We start from the raw sequence: 22822 nt of genomic DNA, 5'->3' as shown, positions 1-22822 counted from the left end.
CAATTAATTATAATTAGTTTTATATTTTTATATTATAATTGTACATAATTTTAGAAGGATGAATTAGTTTTAGGTTGGTTTATCCCGTCTTTATAAATCCTATAGTCCATTTTTTTAGTCTTTGGTCCAATTCCCTAGCCCATATATCCTTGGTCCATACCCCTAACCTAATCCCTACCCCTATATATAGTATCTAACATCTAAAATAAACCTAGCCTACACAAAAAAGGAGAGCCGCAGAACCCAAAAAGAGACCCCCCAGCTTTTCCAGCGATCCCATCTATCTTCTTCAGATCCCTTCCTGCTGATGAAGTGACCAAAAATTGCTAAGTGGCATAGCGAAAAAGGCAAGGCGCTTAATTTCATCATCTTTCAATAGTGCTCATTGAATCTACACCAATGGACTTGTTAACGTTGTTGCTTTCATCATTAAAATGGAAAAAGAAACGCACAAAAAGACAGTCTTTGAATTCAAAAGCAAAAAAAAAAGGCACACATACACACAAGGACAAAAGGGAGGCATTTGATTCTTTGTTAAAGGAGTTCAGAGAAGTTGACGATATATTGGCTCGCAATTCTGCCGATTTTGAGAGCTTTCCAAAAGGTCAAGTTTGGGTCTCATTGACCACATCGGCTAAGAGTAGTAGCTTATTCCATTTTCTATGAATATTTCGTTGGGATTTTTTTAAATTAATTGGGTTTTCCGGTCAGTTGGGCGCGGTCGATTCGAGGTTCCAGTTCGCAATCTCAGTGTTTCGGTCCAAGGATTGTTGCTTTGCTTAGCTGATTGATTTGCAATTTTCAGCTTTGTTCATCAATAAAAGGTCCATTTCTCAATTTCAATTCTCATTTCATTATGTTATAATAGCTTGGTGCGCGTGTTGGTTGATTTATGATTCTATGTTGTTTGAGTATCATGTTTTAGTTGTCATTTAAATTATTGTGATTAGTTTTTATTTCGATTGTAATGTATGTAGTCTTGGTTCTTGAATAAATGCTTTCAATCGGGCCAATGAAAAATCGGAGTTGTTTCTTTCTTGGCAAGGAATAAGAATGGGTCATAAGGTGGGTTTTGGACCACAAGAAATTTGGCCAAGTAATAGATCATGTTGGCTAGCTTATTTTCCCCTAATAATATTTTGTTCATAAATTTGGCCTTACAACAATCACGAAGATTAAGAGTACACGGAGTTTGCATGTGTGGCCATTGGTTGAGCGTGTGTTCTGCTAATGTATTGTGTCCAAGCTGGACCATTTTTGCAATGAATAATTGAATTAAAAGAACATTGGATCAACAGAGCAAGAAAGTGACAAAAATTGAAAGTGATAGTAGCGTGTTATATTGTTTCTCGCATTATCTTGGTTGACGTACTCCTTTATTTTCTTTATTTTGCAATGAAGGTGACTTAATAAATTATCGTGGTTGTGTACATGTTCGCGTGACATAGTTACGATTCCAGAAATTAAAACCAAGGTATGCGTTCGTGCAACTTTGGGTGAAACAATCTTATTAATAATAAGGCGTGAATAATTGTGGATACGTACGCGTGACACGATTTTTGACATGCCAAATGAAATGAGTACGCGTACGCGTGACTCGTTTTTTAAAGATAATTCCATAATTAATAGTAATTGAGCAAATAAAAGCGGTTAAGGGGGTATATGCACATAGGTTTGAAAATAAGTAATTAAACAATCTGATTAAGCCAAGTATGATCAAAGAGACCGTGCTAAAACCACGGAACTCGGGAGTGCCTAACACCATCTCCTGGGTTAATAGAATTCCTTACCCGGATTTCTGTGTTCGTGGACCATAAATAAGAGTCAACTTCCTCGATTCGGAATTTTAAACCGGTGACTTGGGACACCATAATTATCTCAAGTGGCGACTCTAAGTTTCAAAATAATTAATCCCGTTTCGGTTATTGTCACTTTAATTGGAAAAACTCTCTTATATCCCTTCCGGGGTATAGGTAAAAAGGAGGTGTGACAGCAACTTTTGGCTATTTCAATGAAAGAGGTGCCTTGGTTCGCGGATCTAGCAAATTATCTTGTGAGTGGTATCATTCTAGTTGAGTTCTCTTCAAACCAAAGGAAGAAGCTCAAACGGGATTGTCAATACTACTATTAAGACGAACCGTACATTTTCTGGGTTTGTACGGATGGAGCAGTTAGAAGATGTGTACCAGAGGAGGAACAAAGCGAAATTCTTGGGGCTTGTCACTCTTCGCCTTATGGTGGTCATAATGGTGGAGCAAGAATGGCGGCCAAAGTGTTAAGTTGTGGTTTCTATTGGCCCCCTCTCTACAAGGATGCTAGTGATTTTGCCAAGCGTTATGTTGAATGTTAAAAAGCCGGTGGAATCTTAAACAAAAATGAAATTCCCCTCACCACCATCTCTGAGATTGACATTTTCGATGTGTGGGGTTTTGACTTCATGGGTCCATTTGTGAGTTCTTGTGGAAACACCTATATCTTGGTCATGGTTGATTATGTGTCCAAATGGGTTGAGGTTGTTGCTTTGCCCAACTATGAAGCGAGAAGTGTGGTGGCGTTCTTAAAGTTGAACATCTTTACAATATTTGGTACTCCAAGGGCTGTCATTAGTGATGGGGGATTGCATTTTTGCAACAAAGCTTTCGATACCTTACTCTCCAAGTATGTTGTCACTCACAAAGTCAGGACCCCCTACCATCCTTAAGCAAGTGGTCAAGTGGAAGTTTCCAACTGGGAGATAAAGAGTATTTTGTCAAAAATAGTGAATGCCAACCGGGCGGATTGGTCAAAGAAACTTGATGATGCTTTATGGGCTTATAGAACGGGTTACAAAAAACTGATTGAAATATCTCCATATCGGTTGGTGTTGGGGAAAGCTTGCCATCTTTCGGTGGAACTTGAGCACAAAGCCATGTGGGCTTTGAGGAAGTTGAATCTTGAGTGGGATGTTGCCGCCAACTTAAAGGTGGCACAACTGAATGAGCTAGATGAGTTCCGGTACCATGCATACACAAGTTCGTCCTTATACAAAGAGAAGATGAAGTACCTACATGACAAGTACATTCGGAACAAGGATTTTAAATAAGGTGATCTTGTGTTGTTGTACAATTCTGGTTACGGATGTTTCCGGGAAAGTTGAAGTCTAAATGGAGTGGCCCATTTGAGGTTGTGGGTGTGACACCCTTTGGTGCATTGGACTTGAAAAATAAAAATTATGAGGTGTTTAGAGTCAATGGTCACCAGGTGAAGCACTATCTGGGAAAAGTTGATGATGGCCATGTCATGGCGATTCTTCATTTCAAGTGATGATGGTAATCTGCGTCGTGACGTTAAATTAGACGCTTCTTGGGTGGAAACTCAAGTGTCTTTTTCTTTTTCTATTTCTTCTTCTTTAGATAGGTCTTTTTTTGTGCTAACTAGTTTTGAAGTATGTTATAGGAATGAGTGTGCTTTGCTGGGAATATGCTTAGAAAAATTGGCTAAGTATGGAAAAAGTGTGGATCGCACAATTGTGGGTGCCATAGCAGAAAGAGATTTGTGGCTGCATAATTCTTGAGCAGACTACACAACTGGGAAGCTAAAATTTCACAATCTCTGAAGTTTGTTTGTCAAAGAAATAGCCAAAGTGCGGCCGCACAAGGAAATATGTTTTCTGCACCAAAATATTCGGGATGCACTCAAAATTGTATGGACCGCAAATCTTCAAAAGGAAAATGTTCTTTAGGTAAAAGAGTGTGACCGCATAGGCATCTATGGCCGCGTGGGAAGATGAAGGGGCAGTTTGCTGTGGTACAGACTTGGAAGTTTTCGCCATCGTAAATCTAGGAAAATGTATAAAGATTTGAAGAATATGTATGAAGACTTGAAGAAAACATATGAAGATTTGAAGCTTAGATATGAGGTTCTGGGTTAAAAATCCAAGAAAAAATGTGAAAGTTTGAAGGTTAAAAGTGAAGATATGAAGGATCAAGAAGTGAGATATGGAGATTGAAGAAAGTTGAAAGCCTTTGCAAAGTTCGAATGTAAGAGCTAGAATCAGAAAGTGAAAGAAGTGAAGGGGGCGAAGCTTTTATGGGGGAAATGCTAATACGCGACGTTCCACATTCGAAGTCAACTAGCCGATGATCGAAACGTATCAAAATCAGATCTCGCCCAATGTTAGTAACAAATCAGTAATTAACGAGAAAGGAAGATTTATTTCAGCAAAAGATATTGTAACACACATAGCACGGAAATAAAAAGTTATTTCTCTACTCTATAGCTACTGTAAAGTCTCTACTTTACTTTTGTTTTTTGTTCTTAATTTGCTTTGAACCCAAGACCTAATCGAGGGCAAAAATCATTGCCTAATCCAAATTCAAGCTAGGGCATTACGTTACGACTGGTTTGATTATTCATTGTGTGTTTAACTTATTTATCTAACATTCTTGATTATTTGTGTTGAATCAATCCATATATTCTTAAAATTTCATATAAATTCAGTTGTTATTCATTTTAAGGGTAAACAGATATCTTGGCTGGTGAAGTAGAAAACACATAAGAGAGTTATTCTCTCCCTCGTTCTTCCTCCCTCTACTTTAATATTAATTTTAAACGTAGAGTGGACTCCCTGATTCCTACTATCGCGCTCTGTTTTCTCGCGAAAGCGGGTTTCGATGTCGTGACAACTCCTTTGGATGGGAGATAGAGTACTAAAGGAGAAGAGTCGCCACCTAGCGACTTTTGAGGTGTGTTAGGGAACCTATATGCAGATAACTCTATTTGACTAGTCAACGCCACCAGAGATCGGGTAAGGGCTCAAATTACCTCAAAGAGAAGGTGTTAGGCACTCTCCGAGGTTCACAACTGTGGGTCACGACCGAACTTAATATTATGTGGATTACAATTAGGCTAAGTGATCAAATAAACAAAGGGAATATAAAGGTTAAAGAATTTTATTAAAACAGGATCAGTACAGACCTTAGTACGAATGTAGGGATATAAATATTTAGATCTAATAGCAACATATAAAATAAGGGGAGGGGGAGGTCCTAAGTTTTTTAGCCTAAAGGATCACCCCGTGCAACATAAATAATACTTCGCAACTCCCTTAAGGTAGGGAGTTACTCATATTATTCAGCGGGCACAGACTATCATCTCTTGCTACCCGATTACTATGTTAAAGTTGTTTACCTAAAAGCTCTCTAATTCAATTCTAAGTCGTGCTCTAGGTGTGCCCTATCCGTCCCATGCCTATGGTCTAGGAAGAATTGGACCTCTATTTAGGGTGGTTGTAGACTTAACTTAGGCTACTCAAAATGATAAAACTAGGCGACATACAAAACAAGTTGGACTTTAAATATGAGAATTAAGGGCACAAGTTAGCCTCCACACTTAGACAACAAATGCACGCAAAATAGGTTTTCATGCTAGGTAGTTTCAGAATTAAAATCCTTAAGCCCTATAAACATGATTTCTAGGTGACCATGGATTCAAACGCGCATATATAACATTACTGCCTTTAGTAGCTTAGAGGAGGAGGTAGTAGGACATTTGCTGTTAATGTTGGTTTTAGATACCAGTTTTATAAAAGTAACATTGTCCTATAGGCATGATATCTAATAGTAGCATAGTTAAGCAAACGAAAATAGTTCTGGGAACCCAACCTTGACAAGGAAATAAACAATATTAAGCGAGTGACAGTATCATATAGGCAGGATCTCTAGTAATTGCCAATTGGACTTTGATTTTATAATACCTTATCCCTATGAGCATGTTATCTAGGCGAAGTAATATGATAATGATAGTAGTAGTTGATTGGTTAGTTAAGGTCCTATAGGCAGGGTATCTAATGAATATATTATAATCATACAAATCGAAAGAAAATTCATTGGCATTTATTTCCTATAGGCATGTTGTCTAGTAACATGCAGCAGTAGACATAGAAATAAATGAAGCATTTGAACTCATGCTTTGATGATAGAGGAGTAATATGTGTGTGTGATTCTCCTAATGACATGATTTCTAATAGTGCATATAGAAATTGAAAGGCATATATAGCAGGTTGGATAACAAGTAAATCATATGAATCCTATAAGCATGCTTGCTACCCTTTCATGCAAACATTAAGTATACCCGTTTCCCTCATTTTCACTAACATCCCAATTGTTATTACAAAGTTATTACAGGCCTAGTAATGAATAAATATTATACAAATGATGATAGTAGGTCCATAGCGGGCCCAAAAGGAAACACTTTGCATTGCTTGGGCCTTCAACAACTATCACGTAGCATACCCAAGAACCATATTCATCAGTACAACCCAAAATCCATAGGAGTACTTAAGACAGGTCGCATCATAGATTGATCAACCAATTTTACATATTCAGTAGATGATAAGGGAGAAAGAACTGAGTGGCAAGAATAGTTCAGGCCTCAGTAGTAGAGGGAGTGGCTAAAGAACCCCAAATCCTAGTGTGTCAGAGTTCACAAGGGTCTCAAATGGACCCCGAGCAGTGCTCACACTAGGGAGGTCAGTAATAAGAGCCTTGGTGGCCTTGGCTTTCCGCCGACCAATAATGATAGGTTCAGAATAGCATAGGCAATAATTGAGAGAGCGTGGACAATGGTTAAGGGACAGAGGTTGAGGAAATACACTTATAGCTTAAAGTATACATAACAAAGTTGAGAACACATAGCAGCTAATCAAGCAGGTCACAGGACTTAGAAGCAGGTTCAGCAAGACTTCAATACTTAGCAAAATAACACATAGGCAGAATCATATTGAGAGAGCTGGGGGAGAGACAAGTTTGCAAAGATTATCATACATAAGTGCATAATACCAAACAAGTTAAAACCTAAAAGGTCTAAATTATGCTAAGTATACATTCTAGTGTCATAAGACAGCCATGTTAACTCATATCAGGAAACAAAACAGCATCAGACATGGTAGGAAAACACAGGTTATGACAATTACTATTGAAGGGATAGTGAATCAAGTGAGCCAAAGACATGTTGAAGGACATATTAACTGGGGAGCCAGTCATGATTGATAGAAAAGGTCTCAACACATATTAGAATACATTACATATGCAAGGCTATCGTTACAGAGATTCAGAACAAAGTAGGAAAGTAAAACCCATGTCAAATAGAAAATGTAAGCATTCAGGCATTGACATAATAAATTAATTAACTAAAGAAGGTCCAAATTATTTAGATGAAGCACATTCAGATAACAGAATTGACAGTTTTAGGTAAAATTAAATATTAAAGAGGTTCAAACAAGTGTAAAGTTGACAAGGTCACACACATAAGTAGCTCATAACACATTAGCTAAACGTACTTAAGAGAATCTAAATTATTCATATTAGGCATAAGCATGTTTCAGAACTAGCAACATTAGGTGAAATTAAATGCTAAAGAGACTTAAAACGACTGTAAAGCTAACAGAGTTGCACACAAGAGTAGCCAGAAACACATTAAGCCATGAATTTTAGAAGTAGGAATGTGCTAATCATAAACACATAAGAACGAAATTGCAAAGGTCAAATGACTTACCAGTTAAACGGATAACAATAAAGAACAAAATTCCACAAGAACCTAGAATCTTAATGCGTCAAAGTTCCCAAGAGCTTCAAAGGAACTCCGGGAAATGCTTGCACCAAGAGAAAGTTGAATAATAGAATCTCAGTGGCCTTGGCTTTCAGCCGGCCAAAAACAAAGTACAGAACAAGAGAATGAGGGAATAACATAATAAAGCTCCATTTTTTAGTAAAAATATAACGATTAAGATATGTCTCAAACGGGAATGGGAGAGGTTTATATAGTAGTAAAATTGGACTAACAAACAAGGAAACGAAATAAATCAAACCTATAATAAGGAAAGAAAGCATGCAAAATCGATTTAGAATTAATTTAGAAGAGAGATTGGGTAAACCCTAGTTCAAGAGGGAGAACTCAAATCGACAGAGATCTCACTGAATCGGACTCACATAGCATGGTACTGAGTGTATATAGACGAAATAATGCTCAAAATCAAAGGTTCAAGCCACTTTAATCCGATCTCAGAAGATCTCACTTGAAAAATTTAGGCAAGCACCTAAGTAACACCACGAATGGACGATCAATAGTGAGAGGAGATCAATAAGGTAAGTGAATCAATGATTGATTCCATTTTAGAACCGGATTTGGAGAGGTTGAGAGAGATATCGGCTAGGGTTTCTCAGAAAAGAAAAGAGAGTAGAGAGGATTTAGGGGCGGCGGGTTAAGAGAAAATGATAGGGTTTGGGCGGGTTTGGTTAATTAAAGCAGGAGAGTGAACGAGGGTCGTTGATCTTGAGAGATAAATGGCTTGGATTCAAAAACGAATGGGGCGGGTCATAAAAAATGGGTACCGACCGGGTATTATACAAGGGTCTCCTGGTTTGGGCTTGGGGTCTATTGGGCTAAGGACATTGGGCCAATTTGGTCCAAGGATATTGGGCCAATTTGGTCCAAAAATTAGTTTAAAGCTAGGCTATTATTTAAATACACAAAAACAATTCATAAAAATGCTTGAGAATTAAGTAAAAATATTATTTATACACTGAAATGCTTAAAATGATAACTTAATATTATAAAAATATAAAATGCTATTTTGACACAAATATCATAAATAAAGAGCATTTCTATATGACTATAGGCAATTACTGTAAAATTGTGCAAATAGCTTTTAAAAAAATGCTAATGTAATTATATGAAATGAAGTAAAATATTTGAAACATATATTACAGGTGCAAATAATAATTTTAGGTAATTAAGTCATCACAAAAAATAATTTGAAGGAGTAATTAATAATTATTTAAATGTAGGAAAACCAATTTAAAGGCTCTAAAAATTATGAAAAATCATAAAAAATACTTGTATAGATTTGTAAACTAAATAATGATGCAAAAATAATATTTTAAAAGTATATATACTATTTGAGAAAATATGAGGACAAAATTGGATATCAACATTTACAAGTGAGGAAAAAATAACATGTAGCCACGTACAATTGACTATATTATGAATTTTCATAGACCACTTGTCATGCTTATAACTCGGACTCTTTTGTCTTTCTTTTTCAAGGAGGGATGGATCTGGGAGAGGCATGACCACGATTAGATTTATAGTCTGTTTGGCCAAGTTTCTCCAAGCCAAAGTACTTTTTTCAAAAAAAAAATTATTCTTTTTTTAAAGTTGAAGTGTTTGGCTAAGCTTTTAGAGGGAAAAAAAAGTATTTTTGAGTAGAAACAGAAGTAGTTTTGGAGAAACAGAAAAATGTAGTTTCTCTCCGAAAGCACTTTTTAAAAAAGCACATTTCAGAAAAATACACTTAGAAACATTTTTAAAATCATGGAGAAGCAGAAGCAGTGTTGGAGAAGGAGAAAAAAAGTAGCTTCTCTCCAAAAGCACTTTTTTTGAAAAGCACTTTTGAGAAAAATACGCTTAGAAGCAATTTTTAAAAGTTTGGCCAAACACAAATTGCTATTGCTCAGAAGTACTTTTCAAATAAATTAGCCAAACACAAATTGTTTTTCACCAACAGTACTTTTGAAAAAAACACTTTGGAAAAACAGTACTTTTCAAAATAAGCTGATTTTTGCATCTTGACCAAATATGCTACTCCCTCCTCATAATATGTGTCATGATTCTTTTGTGCGTACCCCTTAAGAAAGAATAGTTTTTGACTACTTTACCCTTATTAAATATTTTCTCAATTTATATGTCATCTAAATCAATGGCATTATCCATATTTTTACTAAATGTGAATGCATTTGATTTGCTTTATAGAATACATGTAGAGACACCTAGGATAAAATTAACAAACTAGTAATGCAAACTCTTCCAACGGATAAATAGCATTCATCTTTCCTTCAAACAAAATTTCAAATGTGTTTTGAAAATTTTCCAACTAAAACTATTGTGGAGCCAAAAAATTCAACTTGAAAGTTACTTTAGTCCCATTTGAAAATTTAGCATTCCCCACTTAAAATTTCCTATAAAAAAAGAATGCTTCACTAAATTCTTGCGTCATAAGAGGAAGTTCTCAAAACAATTACTGCAAGTAATTGAGTTCTGATGCTATATTTCATTTTTTGTATGACTATATTCTTATTTTCTTTTTTAAATGTAAACAGATGAAAATTTGGATGATGGCAATACAAATGAAGAATTGTCAGGACCATCAAGGCATAAAAATTTAAATAATGATGAACGACGAGCATTATATGGAATTCTACTTTAAAAAAGTGTTGATGGAAAATTGAAAAAAGGATTAATGCAAATGGTAGCATCACAATTTTCAGTTTCAGTGCTGACTGTTTAACGCATTTGCAAAACAAGGAAATGGCACACATGCTGATATGTATCACATAGACAGACGAAAAATTGTGGCCGTAAAAGAATTGAACTTGATTGTGATCGACTTCGTCCGATTCCTTTTCATAAACGAACGACTATTCTGTTGTTCAAAGTATTCTGAATTAAAGTGTTTAAGATTATAAGGTAGAGTTCTTGGTTTAGTTGAATAAAATTATCCATAAGTAATATGTTTGTTTTCTTCTAAGATAATTAATTATTAAGAGTAAAAAAGAAAAAATATAATCAATTTTGTCTTGAACTTCTACAATGACAAATAATTTGAGACGACTATTTTTAATAATCACGACATGTATTATGAGACGGAGGGAGTATTAGTTAGAGGTATGAGAGTCCAATTACCTAAATACTAGTATTCTGCCGTTTTACTTTATGTACTAAGGTTAGAGTATAAGCGTAAAGTACTTAAAGGTCGTAAGTTTTTTTTCTTTAATCTAAATTCAAATATAAATTTTTAAAGTTATCTAAATAAAATTGGCATATCTAGAAACTATATAAACTATACTCATAGTACTATTTAATAATTTCAAAATACTTAAGAAAACTATAGTCAAAGAAGAACCTCGTTGACATCTCCAAATAGTAATGTTGTCACATAAATTAAAATGGAAAAATATCATTTATTTAATACAGCTAAGATTAGCAATCGGAGTGGACCATTTGAGCGAAGGTTGGTAGTAAAGTTTATAGACAAAGAGACTAATGATGCAGCTCCATCTGAGATAGAAACAATTTTAGCATGTGCTGGAAATAATTTAACAATGCCCTGACAATTATCTCAGTCTTAAGTCCTATGAGTGCATAATGTACATAAATATATTAGAATAAATAATTAATTTTTTAATATAATACAGTAGTTATCTTATATAGTGCATTTGGAACCTCGAAAACTAATGGTGTTGTGTTGCAAATGGCAACAGCTATGGGGTAAATCTAAAACATTCAATATATTTCTAACATTACTTCAAAGCCATTGGAGAAATTGGTTTAAATTTTGAAGGATAATGGTTGATATTTCCTTCCAGCCAAAGCCAGAGTGAGAATTTGAAGCTTATGTCGGTATTCTAGTCTTTTTAAGTTATTGAGTTATAAATTAGTAATAAATTAAACATATTCAATGAATTTCTTAAAATAAATATAAAGTTTGAATCAAAATTATTAGGTTCAGCCGAACCCGGAACCTACACACTAGCTCCGCCTCACATGTCAATGAAGAAAAGTAATTACGAACCAAGGCGACGAATTGAGCATTTAATTTTATTTCTGTAGTACAAACGTGGTATAATAACGAATATCAATTGCATGCAAAATCTTAAAATACACAAAAAACCTGAATAATCTGGTGAAAGTTGTAAATTTTTAAGAATTTAAAATTAAAAGCTCTCATATGCCATTCAGCAAAGGTTCTTACCGCCGTTCTCTCAAAAAATATTGTAAAATTAATGTATCAAAATCTTTTTGAAGGTTGAGGTATAAAAGAATTACTAAAAGAAAGGTTCTGTCCAGAAATTATCGGTCCAACATTGGTCAAAGGGTTCTGTCCGAAAATTGTCAATGGGTTTTGTCCAACTAAGTGGTTCCACTGAAGTGAAAATCGAAAGTTGTTCCATTGACCTGTTGTAATCTTCTTCAATCCAGTCCATTCCATTTAAAAGGGAACAATTCGAATATAAATCAGTTGGTGAAACCTCTACAGAAGTGTCAACGGCATTTACACTAGCAGATGGCACCTCTTTCACGTCACAGCCAGTTTCCTGTCCTGAAACTTTATAAGAAGATTGCTCATTTTGACATTCTACGGATTGTGACAATTCAGTAAATTGCTCTGTTGACGTTGATGAATTGGCATTTGTATTTGCGTGTTTCTTAAGATGAGCATGCCACTGGTTTTTTATATCGTTGTCTGAAAGAAACGAACTGTAAATTTCTGCTTTGTATATTTGATGAATGGAAAAATGTATGTTATCAAGTGTACAATCCCAAACTTATATACAGAAGAAATGTTTTAGGGCAACATCCTATATTGCCAAGTGGCAATGTCCTATTTGCTAGGATAAAGTTGCACATAAAAGAAATACAAAGATGGAGCAAATAATTAAATACAAAGGGTATGGGAAAAATACCTAAAATATAGTGTAGCATGTGTTGTACACTATTTTCTGGACATGGCAGACCCATAAGTGGGCCGGGTGACCAGGCCTAATTGTATAGACCACAATTAGGCCCAAATTATCAAACCCAATTAGGCCCAAATAATCAAACCCGTCCAAATACCAAACACACTCCTCACAGTCTCAAATCAAATTGTCTGCCTCAAACCCTTCTGGCTCAAACCCTTCGACTCCAACATTGTCCGATCTTCCTGGTAATTGTTCTGCAATGACTGACCATCTGTGCATGATTTGATACGTTAGGAATATCGATCCTTCAAAAAGTAATACTACAACTTAGTTTAGTTAATAATGTCGTGTACTATATATATTGGTGTAGAATTACCTGTTTCCGAGTTCATTGTGTAATTTAATAATTAGTTCCTCTTCTTCATGGCTATAATTCCCTTTTTTCAAACCAGGTCTCAAGTAATTCATCCATCTCAGTCTGCAGCTCTTTCCACATCTCATTTGACCTGAAAAATATCCAAAATAAAATAAGAACCTTCTCTTCCTATAAAAGATACTTAAGAAATAAGAAATAAAAACAATCAAAAAAGTTTGGGGCTCCATATTCTAACCAGCATATTTAGGCAATTGCAACCAATTCGAATGGCCATGTTTTTCAACAAAAGCTCTTAGTTTGTTGTCTTCTTCTTCACTCCATGCACCTTTCTTCATTCCATTTTTGTCAATAGATGGAGTTCTCACCATTTTCTTTGCAATTATAAGTACCATTCGATATCTCTCTCTTTGTTTTTTCAATTTGATTTCTTTACCTTAACTGTATCTGACTAACTTGCAGTCTTAAATTTCCGCTCTTATATGTGATTAGAGTGGACAACTGAAGACGTGTTTCTGATTAATTTATCCCTCAACTAAACCAAACAAAAAATTGTTTTGTTTTTAGAATAAACAATAGAAACCCCCCCCCCCCCCAAAAAAAAACCCCCACTCCCAATTATAACGTATATCCAATAATTAATGTTTAAATTTCTTTACTCTACTGATAGGCAGCCATCAACTGAAGATCCAGTGAAGACGTGTAAATCGATTTCTTCATTGCCTCTGTTATTTACCTGAATAATATCTTTGCTTTTTATATACCCGTGAAATTAACCTTTGACATTTTTACTTGGTACATTTGTGACCTTTTGAAAAAGGTCCACGATAACTTGTCTATTTGTCGTTATTTTGGTCTATTGAATTGGTAAATTGAAAAGGACAACCGAAAGAAAAGTAGTCGTTTCCGTATTTACGATTAATTTAATACTCTTTTGGTCCCATTTTTTTAATATTTCTCTAAAACAATATAGTAACAATTTTCACTTTTGAAATATTCTTTAATCTTAGCATTTCCATTTTACCTTAATGACATGGCTTGTTGAGACAACTTAATATAAACCCATTCTTTTTATAAGAAAAGAAAAAAATGAAAAAGACAAAGCTCTTATTACCATCATATTAAAAATAATTTTGGTACTTACTATATACTTTATTTACATTAAAAAAAAATCTGAAACGTTTTGTGATTAGTCAACCACTTTCAAATAAGCGTAATGGAAGAGATGAAGTATAAGATAAGGAGCACACTAATAACCTGCTTGGCCAAGCTTCTTTTTGGCCAAAAGTGCTTCTTTTTTGTCAAAAGCACTTTTGGCCAAAAATTGAGGTATTTGGCCAAGCTTTTGGAAGGAAAAAAAGTGATTTTGAGGAGAAGCAGAAGCAGTTTTGGAGAAGCAGAAAAAAATAGTTTCTCTCCAAAAGCACTTTTTTGAGAAAAATATACTTATAGCCTGTTTGACCAAGCTTTTTTTTGGCCAAAAGTGTTTTTTTTTTTCAAAAGCACTTTTGGCAAAAATTTGAGGTGTTTGGCCAAGCTTTTAGAAAGAAAAAAAGTGTTTTTGAGGAGAAGCAGAAGCAGTTTTTGAGAAGCAGTGAGAAGCACTTTTGAGAAAAATACACTTAGAAGCAGTTTTTTAAAGCTTGGCCAAACACTAATTGCTACTCAGAAGTGTTTTTCAAATTAATTAGTTAAACACAAACTGCTTCTCACCAAAAGTACTTTTGAAAAAATCACTTTTGAAAAAAAGCACTTCTCAAAATAAGCCGATTTTGCAGCTTGGCCAAACGAGCTATTAGAAGTAGTTTTTTAAAGCTTGGCCAAACACTAATTGCTGCTCAAAAGTGTTTTTCAAGCTAATTAGCCAAACAGAAACTGCTTCTCACCAAAAGTACTTTTGAGAAAAGCATTTTTGAAATAAAACACTTCTCAAAATAAGTTGATTTTTGCAGCTTGGACAAACGGGTTATAAACAAACGGAAATTAAAAATCTTAAGATAGGTCAATAATTGATCAATGATATAAATCTAAGGAATAAACTTCTTGTAGCAACCGGACTGATAAGTTAGATAGTCCTTAATTAGGACTTCACATGCATGTTGCCTGCCCTTTCTTCTATTCAGTGTTCACATTTCAATCGAATATACCAACCCGCACAACACCCCAGTAACTGACACTTAAACAAGAACCTATTTTGGCTATATTAGCTGTTGTGTGACCAAGTCTCTTTTGCTCTTTCCTTTTCTTTCTATGAAATAGTAGAATTTGTAACCTGTCAATATTTTAGATTAAATTATATATTACTCTAAATACCCCTGTAATATAACTTAACTAATTACATATACTTCTTCGGAATCTTAAAGTTATATGCTTACTGTTTACCAGAAAAAGGGTATATTTGAGTTTGTAATGCGATTTATAAACACGTAGATTAAATTAATCCGTCAAAATAAAATAATAAAGAATAAAGCGATCAAAATAAGAACAATTAAAGAAAAAACAAGCCCCGGCTTTAGAATGCTCCCATCGGGATCAAGAATAAATGGAGACTCTCGACAACACTTGTATAAAGCTTGAGAGAGAGAATACTACTCTTTTCTATATATTAGTATTTCTTGATGTCTTATAATAGAATGTAAGTCTATCTATACTGGGGTTATGGGGTGTATGATCTATCAATTGATTATTAATATTAATGCTACAATAAAAAGGTAGTAATTCATTAAGAGATAATAAAGCCTAATAAAGATGAGAAGAATTTTGGGGACTTCTCTAATGTTTCTGCAACGGTCATATCTTGACTTAATGCTTCTTATGTGGCCACAAATTTATATTCGGTGTCAATATCTTATCCGAGCCAGAGCTTTATATTCAGTGTGAACATAATTGAATCACTACTGATTGACACCCTTTATTTTCTGATTCAGCGATCTTTTGTGTATACACTTACACCTCTTATATAATGAAAATCCTACACAAATATAATACTCCCTCCGTTTCATATTGAATGAGGTATTTTCCTTTTTATTCTGTTTCAAAATAAATAACACATTTCTTAATTTGGAAACAATTCAACTTTAAACTCTTTTATTTTTACACATTTACCCCTAATGAGAAACTTTTATAGCCACACAAATGTCATGGCCCCACAAACTTTTTACCCCTTAAGCTTTTAAGACCACAAGTTCCTAAAGTCTTTTTTCTTCTTCTTAAACTCCGTGTCAAATCAAACTACCTCATTTAATATGAAACGGAGGGAGTAGTAAATTAGTGGTATTCCTTTATGTTAAAATTAAACTCCTAAACCCATTATATATTTAATATGAATATTTTTACGCAAACAAATATTCATCTAAGTAAATCTTATCCAAGGAAATATTAGTCTAACTAAATAAACTTAAGATAATTTGAGCGGAGCAATAACAAAGCAAACTAAAATAACTGAAATATTGGAGCATCCACAAGATGCCAAAATAATAAGAATAATTAAGATAAATAATCGCTCACATTACCGCTTAAATTAAAGCAGAGTCTTTAATTTGGGCTTCATATATCCTAATCGGGATATTATTACTTTTAGCCGCCGCCAGAAACTATTTACATTCGGTAACCGAAAAAATATATCAAAATTGTATAATTTTTATATATAACATACATAATATATATATATATATATATATATATATTTGGCTATTATTTTGAAAGTGACTATACAATGTCATTTTTTCTATCCTAATCTCAATGCTAAGTTTTAAAGACTTCGGATGCAAAAAAGTAAGGGTGGTTTGGTAATTGCAAACCAAGATATCCTGGAATTTCAAATCCTATGATTGTTATAATCTCACATCGAGTGTGGAATAAATAATATTTTTTCCATTTCAATTTTACGTGAACCTGTGTTCTTTTTAGTCCATGAGAAAAATAATGACTCATTTAGATATTTGAAGTTTTGTTTTATACATTGATTTATAGACATACAAAATATGTGACTAATTTTTTATCACACGTTCAAAAATTTTAGTATGCTTTTTGTTAAACTCCGTAGCCGTCAAATATGTTCACATAAATTGAAACAGAGAGATTAATAAATTTCTGATATAAAAATTATATCGATATTAATTAATATCCATAAATAAATACGAAAGAAATGTGATCTCAAATTATATACCATTAAAAATATTCTAATCTCGGTAACCAAAACGACCCAACTATTGTGCGTCTCCCTCCTCTCTGTCTCTCGTTGTATTCCAGGAGGGGGTGAATGGAGGGCATGGTTTGAAGAGGGCCTATCATACTACTATTTCTTGAATATATAGCTGAAATTTGATGAATGATATTATAATTAAAATAAACCTTTTCTCTTTCTGAGTATCTTTAGTTCTGGTTATTTTGGTTTCCCTCCAATTGGTCAATTTTCACATTTACACCTTTTACGGGAAAGTCAATGCAATTTGGTATTGATGCAAAGATCAAGTACCAAAAATGAAGCAGTAGAGGTAAAAGAACGAGAAGTAATCTAAATAATCGTTTATCCAATGATTTAAATTTAAAATAATTAACGGATAATATATATATATATATATATATATATATATATATATATATATATATATATATATATATATATATATATATATTAAAATCACAAAGGTCCTTAGCGAAATGTCGTTCATTTTTATTTAACCTTTAAAAATTTATTTCACATTAAAAAAATAGTAATTTAATTATTCTCTATTATTTAGGAATAATCATTTAATTATTTCACTAATATTTAGTACTTAGAAATCAGCTAAACTTTATGTATTGAATCCTTCCTCACTTAAAATAGGTAAGACAACATATTTGTAGAAGGAAAGTAACCGCCGAAAGAATTAAAGTTCCGCCTACTTAAAACTTTTTTTAGGTTATTCTATGTAGTGATGTATAACCAATTATTTTTTATAATTTTACTATTTTAGTAAAAACAATTTAATCGACATAGAATAAATAGAAAACTACATATAAAGTATCGTGAACATAGAACTCCTTCTAAGTTTTAATTCTAAGGTGATCCATTAGTACTCTTTTAATGTGAATATTTCAAAGGATATTTACAATTCACCTTCCAACAAATAACCCTAAAAAATTAAAGGCTTAAAATATCTAAAGTGTACACGTACATTTGAAATTTACTAATTAAAATATGTTATAATTTTAAATCTAAAATACTGAAGTTAGTATATATCTGCCACTAAGTTTACAAAACTTTTTTTTTTTTTACAAATATCTATAAATATTTATGAGTAAAACAAATATCTGCAAATAGGTTTACAACTGACAGGACTATATTTTAAACTATAATTTACAGTTATAATAAATAATATAATATTTTTTAAATTTTTCTTGTAAACATATACATATTAAAGCACAAACCCAATTTGATAGGTAAAGCATGGACAAGATGCTAAAATTTATGTATCGCAATAAATTGTCGTATTTCTTATAAGAAATTTAAGGTAACTATAGGTTTTTTATTCTATCTATACTATATTAAAAACACAGAGGCTCTTAGCTAAATTTGCTTCGCCATTTTTTCCTTTAAATATAGAGTTTACACCGGATAAAAGTCATTTAATATTTTTTTCTAAATCCTTTCTTATTTGAACTATGTAAAAAAAAGTCATTTAATTTAGGACTTTAAAATCAATTAAAATTTTAATTTATAAATATTCTTTTCTTATTTAAAGTACGTTATCACAAACTATATTTACGAATCCTCGTATTAAGACTTTGAAGTCAATTAAGATATTTATTCAAAAGAAGCTTTATCTATTGTATATTTATATTTTTCAATATTAGGAATATAATGATATTCCTTACCAAAATAATATCTTGACATACAATATTTTAGAGCAAAAATTAAAGTCCAACAAAGTCATACAAAATCTAAAAGGACTTACATAATCCAAAAGTATTCCTACTCAATCTTTTTTTAAGAACTTTTTTTGTTCCATAGAATTATGCAAATCCTAGATAAATCAATATATATATATATATATATATATATATATATATATATATATATATTTGTTTTTATCTCTCTCTCATAACGAAATTCATAGGTCCATTTTTAGTTGGATAGATTGTAAATACAAATACAGTTTAATTTTTACAAAACACAAAATTGCCATATGGCAAAAAATGAAAAAGAAGAAAAGAATAAGTTGAAACTCCTTCAATAATTATATCCCTAACAAAGAGCGATTGTCATTGGTTTAAAAAGGGAAAAGAAATTAGTTAATATTCCTATTAAGGAAAGTCAACATTGTCGTAGGTTCAAAAGGAGAAAAAGAATAAGAGACCACGAAGAGAACTTAAACGTAATATATTTATAAAATATATTTATAGAAAACAACTTCTTAAATTAGGATTTTAAAAGCGTTATCTGCAGAAGTTACGAATGAAAAATGATAAATTTTAAATTTAAGTGATGAAATTGTAAAACTAGAACAACTTTTTAATTGAATATATTGACGAATTATTGAGAACTTCTATGGAGCAGTTTCTTCTTTTATTGAGTTAAGTACATAGGATCAACATTTATCATTTTCAGGAATATAAACTTTTATTTTATAGCTGTTTACCGTGAAAATGGTAATAATAATTAAATTTGATTTAGTGGTTCTAAAAATACATGAGCTATTTTTATGCTAGTTGTTAGGCTATTGATGCTATGTGAAAGACTTAGAAACGAAATAAGAACTTAAGAACGAGGTGTTAATCAAACCGAATCGATGTATATCAAGGCCTCGAGCTTGCCTGTCTGAGGGCCTCGAGGTCGATTCTGAAGCTCGATTGGGAGCTATCGAAGGCGGTCGGTGGCGGATAACAATTATAAATAGATCAAGGGTGGCTCTTTGTGGCCGATAACAAGCAATAAATGATGAACAATGAATAGGATCACAATAAATGCGGGCAATAAATGAAGTAACAAAATCAAAAGAATATGTTAGAGAGTAGAGAGATTGTTCTTGTATAATTAGTATAGAGCAACAGATGTTTACAAAATATTAAAGATCTCCTATATAAGAGGGGGAATCCCAACATAGTACAAGTGCAGTTATTACAAAGATATGGAGATGGGACATCTAACTAATGCCAAGACACGGGCTCAGACTAGCCTGACAGATCTCATCGGTTCCAGCTTCACGCCTTGGGAACTCCCCATCTTCTTTCCATAACCGTCGATCCCATACTGCCTCGAGGTCGAGCATCGATGGCCCTCAAGGGGTAAGACTCGACTGTGATTTCGAGCCTTCGAGACGTTATAACGATGGAAAATTGGATACTCCGATTTTACCGTATACAGATAGTCCCCGCGTTTCTTAGAGTAGAATGATAAGAAACGACCTTGATAACCATCTTTCCGAATTTCCCGCGATAACGTTATACCGATGGCGTCATACTCATAACATTGGCTTTTGTGACAACCGAGATGTCCCATCGTTTCAACTTTCTAGAGTCATTCAAAGCACTACCGTTTCTTCTTCTTCAAAGCGGTAATATCGCCACCGGTTCAGCTCCCAAGGATGCATTAAATGCACCTGCTGTTACGTCTTTCAATGACAATAATTGCGCCTGTTGGTTACGCTGTCGCCCTTCCTATAAATGGGGGCCTCCTAGAACCACTTGTTGTTCAAGTGTTCTTCAATCAGCCTTCCTCACATTTCTTCTTTCCATCCTTATCCGCTATCATTTCCCATGTATGAGGCCCATAGCCTCAAGGCTATCTGGTGGCGTTCTCATCAGTTATGCCACAGTTTTTTCCCGGGGCTCTTCCCCGTCGAGCGAGACTATACCAGTTTCTTGTTGTCGTTATTGTTATTGTTGTTGTTGTTGTCCCGAGACGAGGAGACATGGGATTGATTTCTCTCGACTCAGGAAAATATTTGGACTTTACACTGCTGCTCACGATGGAGTTCGGACTATACACCGCTGCTCACCTCCCCCGACTACCTGGTGTGGTGCCTCACTCCCTTTGCTTTCCCTGGAGTGAGGTCGTACTATTTACTAACTGTTGCATCCCGCACCGGGGCAACGTCGCAAGAAGTGGCTTTACAATAATAGTATTGGCGAAATCCATACTAGCCAGTTTTTTAACCCAGCCACTTCTTCTTTCCTTTCTGCTTCTTCTGCGTCACTTTGCTCTTCTCCACCACTTTCCTCTTCTTCATCTTCTCCCTCGGAGATACCATTCTGGAGGGCCGAGATGAGACTCCCGGGGAGATGGTGCTCGAATATATTGCCACCGAGGATGCATCCTCAAGAATAGGCTAGGCTCTAGGCTTTTACCATATGTGTACCTTTTGCTTCTTTGTTTCTATGTAAGGACCCCTTGTGGGCTTTTGTAATCATATGTAAGGACCCATCGTGGGATTTTGTAATCGAATGTTTATGAATGAAAAATGTTCCTTTAATTTGTCTCTGATGCACACTATTTTCTCTTCATCTATGCTTGTGTAGAATCTAAGCGCATGACCCCATCGGTCGATGCAAATATCGAGCATGTGTTGGACTGATAAACTCGGGTCATCGAAATCCTGACTTCAAGTTGACTGAGAGTAAGGCTTCGAACCCCTAAATCGAGATTTAGCCTTTAAACCCTGCGATAACCTTCGAGGTGGGATTCGCTCGGAAGCTCAAGAATGGAGACTGCCTTCAGGCTTTCGAGAGCAGTCCCCGAGTGAGGGTTAACTCGGGCCGTCTGGAAACTTGTCTTGAACCTAGCATACATGGACTTAAGGCGTTGTAGATAGGTTCCGAATGAGGGACTTCCCGGGTATAGATGGTATCCTGAGGCCAAGCCCATATGAACAGAGTTTTAAGTGCTTGTTTTTCTCTTTGAGAGAAGCCTTCGAAACCGGGTACCATCTCAAGTCTTATAATGACATCGACAGCCCCTTGGAGAGATCCCCGAGATTGGGTACCACCTTGGGTCTGGCGGCGATGCTAAGAGGCTTCATGGAGTCTAACCTCTTTTTGATGGAAGTCCTTGAGATCGGGTACCATCTCGGGACTAGTGATGATGTCAAAGGCTTCCTAGAGCCTAGCTTCTTTTTGATGGAGGTCCTAGAGGTCGGGTACCACCTCGGGACTGGCGATGATGCAAAAGGCTTCATGGAGCCTAACTTCTTTTTGATGGAGGTCTTCAAGGTTGGGTACCACATCGGGACTGGTGATGATGCCAAAGGCTTCATGGAGCCTAACTTCTTTTTGATGGAGGTCCTCGAGGCCGGGTACCACCTCGGGACTTGTTTGGTGCGGGGGTCTCCGACCCCAAAACATTGTACGTCACTTATCAAATTGGCAACACGGTTGTAAGGTGATCGAGGCGACCCTGCTGGCACATCTTCCCAAAGTGATTTCGGCCAACATTTTAATAGGCCTCTAGGGTAGGCGGATCGTTGTCGCTTTTTCCATATATAAGGCTGCTCCCGCCCTTTTGGAGATTCTACCATTCTGAGGAGTTAACCTCTTTTCCTATGTTAGGCTTTTCATTATTTTGGTATTGACGCTGTGGTCTAAATTCCTGCTTCAGTTCTCTAATTTTGCTGTAGTTATGACTGCTACATCAGGATCCGTTTGGCAGGGAGGAGAGAGTTTCGCTCCCGGTTCTCGCCTTGTTAGCTCATAACATTCCGCTGCGAGAGGGGACTTTTCACCAGAAAAGTTCCCCGATGCTCAGGACCAACGGGAGCATACCTTGGAGTTTACTTCTTCGATAGGAGAGGGACACCTTGGGTCGGTGAGGAAAGACTGTGGATGGGAGGAAGAGGTGGTACTGTAGGTACCTTCCCCGGATGAGGGCATTACAGACCGTGTCGAGGGGTTTCTGAATGTGTTCACGTATCCCTTTACACTAGGCCCCCTTGACAGGGTTGTGCTTGACTTCTGTTAAAAGTATCGGGTTACC

The 22822-nt window shown here is 34.8% G+C and overlaps 2 protein-coding genes across 2 annotated transcripts; one reads left to right on the top strand and one right to left on the bottom strand.

Moving 5' to 3' along the window:
• The first annotated feature begins 399 nt into the window (after positions 1-399).
• LOC138872966 (uncharacterized) lies at positions 400-3553 on the top strand. The gene is made up of 4 exons (XM_070151389.1): positions 400-604; positions 2355-2658; positions 2818-3054; positions 3436-3553. Exons 1-4 carry the CDS (start codon positions 400-402, stop codon positions 3551-3553), a joined length of 864 nt encoding a protein of 287 aa, XP_070007490.1.
• An 8742-nt stretch (positions 3554-12295) lies between these two features.
• LOC104218124 (transcription factor MYB10-like) lies at positions 12296-13364 on the bottom strand. The gene is made up of 3 exons (XM_009768523.2): positions 13109-13364; positions 12874-13003; positions 12296-12768 (listed from the first exon to the last, which is right to left on the bottom strand). Exons 1-3 carry the CDS (start codon positions 13263-13265, stop codon positions 12672-12674), a joined length of 384 nt encoding a protein of 127 aa, XP_009766825.1. The 5' UTR covers positions 13266-13364; the 3' UTR covers positions 12296-12671.
• Between the last annotated feature and the right edge of the window lie 9458 nt (positions 13365-22822).

This window comes from Nicotiana sylvestris, chromosome 7 (genome assembly GCF_000393655.2).
Source record: "Nicotiana sylvestris chromosome 7, ASM39365v2, whole genome shotgun sequence".
Taxonomy (NCBI): Eukaryota; Viridiplantae; Streptophyta; class Magnoliopsida; order Solanales; family Solanaceae; genus Nicotiana; species Nicotiana sylvestris.
The sequence above is the reverse complement of the archived record's forward strand: the minus strand, read 5'-3'. Positions and strand labels throughout refer to the sequence as shown.

Excerpts from the sequence above, each read along its gene's own strand:
- LOC138872966 (XM_070151389.1), top strand. The coding sequence starts at position 400 with ATGGACTTGTTAACGTTGTTGCTTTCATCATTAAAATGGAAAAAGAAA. Across the intron at positions 605-2,354 it reads TTTTGAGAGCTTTCCAAAAG|CCGGTGGAATCTTAAACAAA; the intron begins GTCAAGTTTGGG and ends AATGTTAAAAAG. Across the intron at positions 2,659-2,817 it reads TTCGATACCTTACTCTCCAA|AACGGGTTACAAAAAACTGA; the intron begins GTATGTTGTCAC and ends ATGGGCTTATAG.
- LOC104218124 (XM_009768523.2), bottom strand. The coding sequence starts at position 13,265 with ATGGTACTTATAATTGCAAAGAAAATGGTGAGAACTCCATCTATTGAC. Across the intron at positions 13,004-13,108 it reads GCAATTGCCTAAATATGCTG|GTCAAATGAGATGTGGAAAG; the intron begins GTTAGAATATGG and ends GATATTTTTCAG. Across the intron at positions 12,769-12,873 it reads CACAATGAACTCGGAAACAG|ATGGTCAGTCATTGCAGAAC; the intron begins GTAATTCTACAC and ends AATCATGCACAG.